Source organism: Neolamprologus brichardi, chromosome 9 (assembly GCF_056152115.1).
Source record: "Neolamprologus brichardi isolate AB-2024 chromosome 9, ASM5615211v1, whole genome shotgun sequence".
Taxonomy (NCBI): Eukaryota; Metazoa; Chordata; class Actinopteri; order Cichliformes; family Cichlidae; genus Neolamprologus; species Neolamprologus brichardi.
This window is the reverse complement of record NC_142112.1, coordinates 40,787,490-40,797,901: the sequence shown is the minus strand read 5'-3', so window position 1 is coordinate 40,797,901 and position 10,412 is coordinate 40,787,490. Positions and strand designations below refer to the sequence as shown.

At 43.9% G+C, this 10,412-nt stretch overlaps 1 protein-coding gene across 1 annotated transcript in view; it reads right to left on the bottom strand.

Moving 5' to 3' along the window:
• Positions 1-821: 821 nt before the first annotated feature.
• The window catches only part of LOC148101682 (ribonuclease inhibitor-like), a 151,568-nt gene continuing 141,977 nt past the window's right edge, over positions 822-10,412 (bottom strand). The window contains exons 11-12 of the mRNA XM_087845541.1: positions 4,755-4,931; positions 822-1,002 (exon numbers count right to left, since the gene is read on the bottom strand). Coding sequence (XP_087701667.1) covers positions 822-1,002; positions 4,755-4,931 — 358 coding nt within the window. The remainder of the gene's footprint in view (positions 1,003-4,754; positions 4,932-10,412) is intronic.

Below are 10,412 nucleotides of genomic sequence, written 5' to 3'. Positions count from 1 at the left end.
GGATGCTGAGTCTTGTCCTGTGGAGGTGGCTCTTCTGTGTTGTGCCATGCGTGGCCAAACACTTCACAAGCGCATGGCACAACATAGCGAGCGAGGGGGAACATGTGGCTTCAGCAAGTCAGATAAGTAGACAGGAGCCAGACCATTTAATGATTTAAAAACCAATAAAAGGACTTTAAAACAAACCCTAAATTCAATGGGAAGCCAATGCAAGGAATCGAGAAGGTAGTCCTGCTTACGCCTCGGCCGGTGTCCCTCTCCCCTCGGGCGTACCAGCCCATTCCACATGTGGCTACTTCTTGGGCCTTGTGGCGGGACCGCTTTTCTCCTTGCTGTAACATCTGCTAGACGGATTAGCGAGCTGCAGGCGCTGTCGGTCCATCGTTACTGCTGCAGATGGCTGCCGGACGGTCAAGGGGTGGTCCTTCAGCCTAACCCCTCTTTCCGGCCGAAATTCCTCTCTGATTTTTACCTCTCCCAGTTGGTTGAGCTACAATCAGCTCCCACTGGCGGTCTGGATCAGGAGGAGGTGCAGCGTCTCCGGGCCCTGTGCCCCGTTCGTGCGCTGGCGCTATAGTTTGCTCGTACTCAGGCATTTCGTTCCACGGAACAACTGTTCGTCTCGTTCCATCCCGGGTTGCTCGGCAGGTCCTTGTCCAGGCCCCAGTTGTCCTGCTTACGCCTCGGCCGGTGTCCCTCTCCCCTCGGGCGTACCAGCCCACTCCACATTTGGCTACTTCTTGGGCCTTGTGGAGGGGCGCCTCCCTCTCCACTATCTGTGCAGCAGCTATGTGGTCCTCGGCCACCACCTTTACGCGGTTTTACCACTTGAATGTGGGGTCCAGCCCGTCCTTCGGGGACCGAGTGCTGGGTGCCCTAGCCTTCCCAGCTTCTGCGGGCTGCCCGGGTGTGGCCGATTGTTGCCGGACCAGCTCGGGCCACTCTTGCGCCTTGCGGACTGTGCCTCCTTCCCCCGGCTTGGCCTTCGCATCTGGCTCGGCCCTGACCGGGGTGGGATGTTTATATGTATATTTGTAAATAGTTCATTGGTCATTCACTCTCTGCGGTTCGGTTGCACGGTCTCCTCGCGGGGTGTCTTACAGAGTTACCCCGTACATATTAAATATGTAACGGTGTGGAGAGAGAGTCTCAATATGCTAGAGAACGTACGGTTAGGGTGTAACCTTGGTTCTCTTAGTGAGAGACTATCTCTCCACCGTCAGGCCCCTCGGAAACGCGTTACGATCAAACTATCACCGGTGTCATGTCTGCATAGCTGTTTTATACGTGAGCTATGGGGTGTAGCCGGGCGTGCCGGAGTGTCTTAAAGAAATATCCACACGCCACGACCAAGGGGGGTCGTACCCCGTACATATGGAATATGTAACGGTGTGGAGAGATAGTCTCGGTTTACCAGAACCGTACGTCCTCGTAAACACAGCAATTCAGTTGACCATAAGCACCTATGCAAGGCCTCATTTCTGTAAGGTGTGAGCTCAGGCATGGCCCACTGGCCCACTAATATAGCACCTGGCCTCGTTAACATGAAAAGCAAAGCCAAATCCGAACCAATCTATTTGAAAATGTTAGCATTCCTCTAAAACAAACCAGGGAGAATCACACGTGCTGCCCGTCCTCCAGCTGGCTGCTGTTTGCTGCACCACTTGCTTAGTGTCTTCTTAAATCACTACTTGAATCTCTGCTGTAGGCTAATCGAACTACTGTGTGTGTAAATGGCAACTCGGTCTTCTCAGACTCTTTACTAGTGATGGCCTGCTTGAAGCTGACGCCCTGCTGGCAACTGAAGGAACAGCAACAACAAATGGGAGCTGTGGTAGAAGGTCCTCATTAACTGGAAGAAAGCCTGATCTATCCTGACCTTATTTGAACCTTTCAAACCTTTTTCTTCTTAACCTTCATCAAACCTTGACATTTCTTTGACCATTAAACTTAAGGCTTCGATGAAACCTTAGTTTAAACCTTTTTGACCAACTTGTAATTCCAACTTTCTGCATTAAACATGTATCTTATCATATTAACACTCGATCAATTTGACTGAGAGAACAACAAACAAAGAAATGCAACAAGAGTTTGATAAGAAGAGGTTTTACAGAGAAATGATTCCCCTGAAGACAAAATAGGAACCACATCCTACATAAACTTCGTAAAGTTTCATTAACAGATAGAACAACGGACTTCAAACTTCCCCCAAAACAACAGAAACACATTAGAAGATAATGAATTACTTAGACTACGATTTAATATGAATGAGAACATGTTCATAAATGGATGAAAGCAAAGATTTCATCAATCCCTGATTTAGAGACAACAGAACATTTGGTTTGATTTCACAAGATAAGAATGACGACTGAGTGGGAAGATTGTTTTATGTTTAGTCAAATCTTTCATACACAAAAGTAGGATTACAAAACCATCCCCCAAGTTTGGTGTTTTATTCAAGGAATTTAAATTATAGAAGAAACGACATCAAGAAAACAAACCCCCAAAACTCTCTAATACTCTAAAGCATCTGATTTGGATTCCTGAGATCAAATATATCTCCGCCTGGGTTTGTTTTCTTCCCATTTGTGGCTTTAATTTAGTGTTACATCCTGTTTGTTTGCTTCCATCTGTATACACGTCCATATTCACTATTATGTTTCTATTCTTACATTGCTGGGTAATCAATGTTCCCTCTGCTAACTGATTTGACCTTTTGTGTCTTACAATGATACCTGTCATATTTGTTTCTGCGCCTAAAAAATAAGAATAAAACAAGTTTTCCATGCTGAAACACAGCTCCACCTCCTGCAGTTCTCCCTCTGAACCACTAGATGTCTCTGTTATCTAAATGAAGACGTGCAGCACAGCAACCACAGCAGCGCTCAGATCACACGTGTCCTGTTATCATGTATAAAAGCATGAAACAGGTGAGACAGGTGGGATCAATATTAATGTTGTGGAAATATATGAAAAAGCAACAGAAGAGTGAAAACATTTAGTGTTTCTAGAAAGATCTTTCAGCTCATAGCTGCTCACAGACTGTATTTACAAGTGACAAACTGCAGTATCTCACTCTACAGTACATCTACAGTATATATCAAATCTATTCAGCCATGTTTGAAAGCCTTTCCAGGTGAGTTTGATCCAGGAGGGTCTGAAGCCAGAGTGAGACAGAGACTGTGCAGAGACTGTAGAAGGACAGAGCAGCAGCAGAGCAGTCCAGATACACTGATGATCCTCGGTCAGATCCAGAGGGACACACAGGGGTGATGCTGGACTCTACATTGTGTCTGACAGTGGAGCTGTTCTCAGAGCACTTCACTCTTGTTACGGATTCAAATATTGGGGATGGATACAGGAGGAAAACCCAAATAACCACACTGGTCCGGCCGGGTCAAGTCAAACGATGATTTAATGAACACACGCGTGGGAGATGGACACCATACAGCAGACAGCATCAGATCTCAAAATGGTGGAGCCTTGATCAAACTCTTATAGCCTCTAGTGGCCCCCACCTCATCATAAAAGCCTAAACATTCACATCCTTTCTCACACAGCGCCTAAGCTACGACCTTTGCTCCCTGTTTATCTGCTCCTGCTGAGATGGGGCAGTATGCTCTGTTCTCTTCTAACCAGACAAATAAGGCGATGACTTTCTGCAAACAGTATTTCTTATAACTCAGCAGTATAATGCATCATAAAACAATATCATTCATTCACAATAAATCAGCAGTCTAATGTAATGCAGATCAGTTTACCAAATGTAATAGTTATCACCTTCTTCTAATTCAGGAGCATAATGCAAACTAAAACTACATAATAATTCACAATCTTTAATTAGGGGTCTAACATGGCATAAAATAATATTATAATCCGACACTCTGCAGCACTGACAGTCATCTGCACTTCATTCCTCTGTCAGTCACTGCTGGATGAAGCTCTCCTCTCCACCTCCCAGTAACATGGCCCAGTCAGAGCGTCTCTACACACAAGCTGCTGCTGCTTCAACCTCTCTGGATCATCAGGACACAGCTGCTCCTCTCTCAGCACACACACCGTCCTGTTTACCATCATCACCACCTGCAGAGAAGGAGGAAGAGCAGAGGAGATAAACGAGCGTTTCCAGAGACTCTTCATCAGCTGTCAGTCAGTGATGCAGCACATCCAGTATAAAGAGCAGCAGGAACTTCAGTGCTGGGACTGTACTAGGACTCATTGTTGCTTCACTTTCTCTAATCTTTGGATTTTTATTGAAGGTGATGAAAATGTTTTCCCTCCTAGTTTGAGTTTGGACTTTCATTCATTAGAAGAACCTTGGTGTGTCCACGCTGAGCTCTGTAGGAACCCCAACAACAAGCCCAACAATCCAGATGGACGTTCCAGCTGTTAACTGGAGGAATTCCATCCAAACATCTGCTCTCACTAAATTCTTCCTCACCTACAGACTGTGTTCTTCACTGCTTTAAACTTGGAAATCAATGCAGTCATTGGTCTGCGTGCTGCTTTGTTCAGAGAGCTGATTGGCTGTTGACAGCGTTTGATCAGAGCGTGTCAGCCGTTACTATGGTGACCATGAAGGTGAGAAACAGGAAGTGTTTGTGTCCAATCCTGAAGCCTGTCACCGTTCTCCTCTCACAGCTTCACTGAGAAGCTGCAGCTTTACAGGAAACACTGGATCTTTGTTTCATACTGACTGTGTTTAGTACAATACTGCTGACAGCACCACCCACTCACTCCATCACTCTACTGACCTCAGAGTCTCCAGTCTGTAGTCTGGACTGTCCTCAAGATCACACAGCTGCTTCACATCTGGATACTTCAGCAGGTTGTTTCCCGACAGCTCCAGCTGTCTCAGATGGGAGGGGTTGGACTTCAGCGCTGCTGCCAGATAATCACAGCTGATGTCTGACAAACCACAGAGCTCCAATCTGTATAAAGAAAGAAAGATGTAAGTTTATTAGACAAAGTGCTTGAAATCATTCAGTGTTTCATCATCTGTTCAGAGCTGAAGAAGGTTCAGAATGTAGAAGTTTAGAAAATGGAAACTCCAAACAGCTGAAGCCAACAGGAAGCAGCTTCAAACAGGAAACTGTGCAGAGTTTCAGACTATATGTCCTGATGCAGCCAGTTGGATTTTGGAGATTTGAATCTCTGTTCTGTGACTAAGTCCTTGAATCATTTCTTCCAGTTGGTCCAACAAGACAGACTAAGTATTGGACATGTGTTGTGGCTCCATTAGGGGAGCTTCTAAATGTGATGTGATGGCCCCTCTGGGTCTGTCAGGTCACAGCACTGAAGAGAGCTCAAACTGGGCACACAGTTGTTCCAGTCTGGACCAAAGACTCTATACTGGGACTGACGGACTGCTTTGACTGCACCCACTGGGACTTTTTAAAGGCTCATGTTCTCACTTAGATCATCGATTTCTACTGACATTTCTTTCTGGGAAAAATGGGGATTACTTTGGAAACAGGAAGTATTTTCCCCAATAAGCAGCCCTGGATTAGTAAATCACTCCAACATGTTCTCAGGCAGAAGAAGCTGTCTTGTTATGAGGGAGAGAAGAAAAAGATTGAGGCACAGAAACTTGTTGAAAGAGAGATAAAGCAGCTAAAATCAGGTGTAAAAGTAAAGCAGAGGATGAGCTGAATAAAGGACACTCAAGGCTGGCTTGGAAAGGAATGAAGTCCATGGTGGGGATGCAGAACAAGGAGCAAAGATGAATGTGATGCTGAATCAGCAGAAGACTTGGACTCATTTGATTCCAGCTTTGATATCATTGATTTCAATGAAGAGCTTTGTGATTGTAGCAAAGGGCTGGTAGCTCTGAGAGTCCCACTGATGAGGTGTCTGTGTGGAAATCTCTTAGTGGGACCAAAGAGAGAAAAAGCCCTGGTCCTGATGCTGTGGGAGGGAAATGATTGAAGTGTGCTGTGAGGAACTGACTGGGAGATTTTCACACATTTTCCAGTCCTCCTTGGAACAACAGGAAGTTCCCAGCATATGGAAACAAAGGTTAAGTGTCCTATGGCCCTCAGTGATGATGGTGCTGTGGCCCCACCACCTCCACCTCTTTGTAAAGGAACTAACTGGAATCTGAAGCTTCAAATGGAACTAAGACTTCCTCCACTAGGTGGCAGTGTCTGATGAGAAAGTGTTAGTGGAGCTGGCCTGGAGTCAGAAACAGGAAGATGCAGGATTTGGGATGAAATGGGGGAAAGTGGTTCACACTAGTGCCTTAAAGCAAGAAGGTTGTAGGTTGAAGCTTGTTGGCCTTTCTGTGGAGGTTGGATGTTCTCCCACAGTCCAATGAAATGCTGCTTAGGTTCATTGGTGCTTCTAAATTGGCTGTAGGTGTGGATGTGAGAGAGTGCTTCTCTGTCTCTCTCTGTTGGCCCTGTGATGGACTGCTCACCTGTGCAGGTGGACCACGCCTCTTGCCCTATGACAGCTAGGGCACAGGCTGCAGCCCTGTGAGTCTAAGCTGAATAAACAGTTAGCAAAAATGATCCATAGATGGCCTGAAATCCCCCAGTTAGCAGTTTGGTAGATATCTATGACATGCTAATCCCATCCAGCAGCTGTATTCTACCTGTAAGCTGATCCCTGCTGAGCCAAAGCACTTTTTCATATACAAATTACAACCTTTAATAGAAACCTATTGGTCAGCATCTTATTAGCCTGCTGTTAGCTTCATTCCACAGAAAACTGAGAGAAACTAACAGAGTTGATAAAGAATAAAGAGAAATGTGCTGATTTAAAGCCTTTGAAGTGCTTCAGATGATCTCTGTCCACTTCTGTCCACTCATTCATTCATGTAAGCTTTCTAATGCAGCTTTGATCTTCACAGTCTGCTTCATGAAACTCATTCTAACCCTGAATGTCAGAGTGTTCCTCCTTCTCTTTCCCATCATTCATGCTGGCAGTGGAGGAGATTTGGATGTTGGACTGTGTTTTGGATGATGTGTGTATGTTTGTGTTGGACTGCTGTCTGTAAAGCAAACGCACATTTTGCTTTGGATTTCAGTGTCACACAGACTTTAAGGTGGAATGAAGAGTTGGAGAGTTTCACAGTGAATCATCCAGTGGAGGATTTTTCTTCTTCTTTGAAGGTTTGAAATGTGAACATTGTTCTGCTGCAGTCAATGGACTAAACCAGAGAAGAAGAAAACAGACTTTACCATGAAGATCCTCAGTGTGGATCAGTATAATATCAGCCTGATGTCTGCAGTTTAGTGTCAGCACAACTTTCACATCATATTCATCTCAGCACAACTAAAACATGCTGACTGACCTCAGAGTTTCAAGTTTACATCCTGGACTCTCCAGGAAACCACACAGATGCTTCACTCCTGGATCCTGCAGCTTCTTGTTGTTGGTCAGCTCCAGCTTTCTCAGATGGGAGGGGTTGGACTTCAGTGCTGCTGCCAGATAATCACAGCTGATCTCTGACAAACCACAGCACACCAATCTGTATAAAGAATGAAAGATGTAAGTTTATCAGACAAAGTGCTTGAAATCATTCAGTGTTTCATCATCTGTTCAGAGCTGAAGAAGGTTCAGAATGTAGAGGTTTAGAAAATGAAAACTCCAAACAGCTGAAGCCAACAGGAAGCAGCTTCAAACAAACACAACAAGAGAAAAAACTCTGAATGTTTCACATTAAAGTCGTACATTTCTCATAAAAACAGGACAAAGACTTGAAAAAGTCGTGTTTTTCCTTCCAGGAACCACATGGCTTCACTTTTAAAGGTGAAGTGTGAAAGAAATGGACATATTTGAAGTCCAACACCTTTTTCCAGTCACATGATTAAAGCAGACAAACTACAAGCTCATTTTCATTCCAACAAGTCATCTTCTGACCTGGACTAACAACACTGGTCTCTATGTGCAGCTGGCTGTGAGACCAGTGCTCAGGGAGCGTCTACAAAGTGCAACACTGAAAGAACATCACACAAACATCTACTGTCATTATTCATGTTCCTGCTCCTCTGGATTCACACGGAGCTTCTGGTTTTCATTTACCCGTTGCCATTTTGAACCGTAGTATCCATAACTCAGACTGAGCATGCTCAGAGCTGATTGACCTGACTGTGATCAGTTCCTGGAATAAACCTTATTGTCTAATATTGTTATTAACCCTTTAAGACCGGTCGGGGCGAGCACGCTCCATTTTGCGTAACTATCTTTAAATCTCTGTAGAACTGGAACCACATAAGCTAGCGCAATAATTTGTTTTGCATATGAAACAGGAGGAGTTGTACTTACATCTTATGCCATCAGCTTGTCCTCGGTCACGGTTTTCTTCCACTTATAGATTTGCAAATATTGCATAAAAAGCACTTGTAGCAACAAAAACATAATATTCCAGAAACACGCTTTGCCGATCCGATCAGCTGTTTGCAACACTTCCTAGGTTGGAATAGACGTCAGCGCGAACTATCACGTGTCCACCATTACCTGCCCGAAACCAGAAGTGACGTCATTTTTGTGGAAAATGTCGTTTTTTAGTCCGCCAGAGCTTATCTTTATATTTTTACATGCTGTGGAGCCATTTTTGGGAGCATTTCAAGTTGCTATACATCAATACAACCATTATAGCCCCAATTTTAATAATATGTCTGCATTAAGTCCATAGAAACTACATGAATTACAAAAAAGTGCAATAAACTACAAACAAATTGAAAATCGTTTGTGTTTTTACATATATTTCTAGTTGGAGAAATTCAAGAGGCTTATCCCTCAAAACTGTAAATACAAAAAGTTTCACAAAATAGTTTCCCACCACAGGAAATTTATTTTGAGTGTCTTCATAGTTTCATTTTTGAGATACACTGAGACTTAGAGCTTTTTATTGTCATTGTGCAGTTTCTTGCACAGTGAAATTGGGTAGCTGAACCACAAAGGTGCTAAAGTAAGAAGAAGAGAAACCGATATACAACGAAGGTGGAAAATAAATAAATAATTAAATAAATAGAATAAAATAAAAAACAGTGTATATGTACACATATGTGAGTGGAACTATATACATGGTGTATGTGTAGGAAACATTGAAACAGACTGGGACCAAAATAATTGCACAGAACATGGAAAGACTGAGATATTGCACATAGATGATCAACAGCAGTGTCAGGGTGGATGTGTTGGGGAAGTCTTTACACACTAGTTTGCATTAAGAGTTCTGACAGCCCACGGGAATACACCAATTTTTATTCACTGCAGGAAAAAGGAAAATAAATATTATACTGCAAATTTGCAAACAAACAGAAGGTGCATCAAAATAAACTATTTCCAGCAGCAATTTGACTTCTAAGCATCACAGAAACGACTCAGGAAAGCTTAAAGTTAAACATGACTTTAAAAACACCAGTGTAGGTTTATAAGGCCCTGAAGGTTAAAAAACACCTAAATTTTCCACAAAAATGACATCACTTCTGGTTTCGGGCAGGTCATGGCGGACACGTGATAGTTCGCGCTGACGTCTATTCCAACATAGGAAGTGTTGCAAACAGCTGATCGGATCGGCAAAGCGTGTTTCTGGCATATTATGCTTTTGTTGCTGCAAGTGCTTTTTATGCAACATTTGCAAAGCTATAAGTGGAAGAAAACTATGACCGAGGACAAGCTGATGGCATAACATGTAAGTACAACTCCTCCGGTTCCATATGCAAAACAAATTATTGCGCTAGCTTATGTGGTTCCAGTTCTACAGAGATTTAAAAATAGTTATGTCATGAATCGCTGTGTGGCAGGCAGGAGTTGGACACAAGATGCAGGCATTCAGACTCGAGGGATGAACTCAAAAAACTCAGCTTTATTTGCTGACAGGGGAAAGCATACAAAACTAAACTAAACTGGGACAATATGAACTCACACTTTGCAGAGAGGCACACGAGGAAACACACAGCTTGAGGGACGACGCGACACTGACTCAGAGAAACAGGGTTTAAATACACTGGGAAGTAAGGAGGGGAATGAGACACAGAAGGAGGGCACAGCTGGGAGAAATCAGGACTGACGAGACAAGCAAAGCAGGACGCATTCACATAAGACACGGACCTTCAAAGTAAAACAGGAAGTATCACACAGAGACGCGAACACGGTGGAGACAGCAACTAAGAAACACAGAGACAAACCATAAGGTAGAGGACTCTCAGAACCGAAAGACACAGAGGGAAACTCAAACATGCAGACAGACTTACACAGAACAGAGGGGACACAGAGAAACATGAAGGGATCGAAACTAGAAACCATAGAATAACTCACAAGTACAATAATACAAAAAGCACAAAGAACTAAACATGCTGGGTCAGGAGACCCAGGACCCTGACAAGTTATGCACAACGGAGCGTGCCCGCCCCGACCGGTCTTAAAGGATTAAACACAGTGAGCACACACAGAGGCCGACT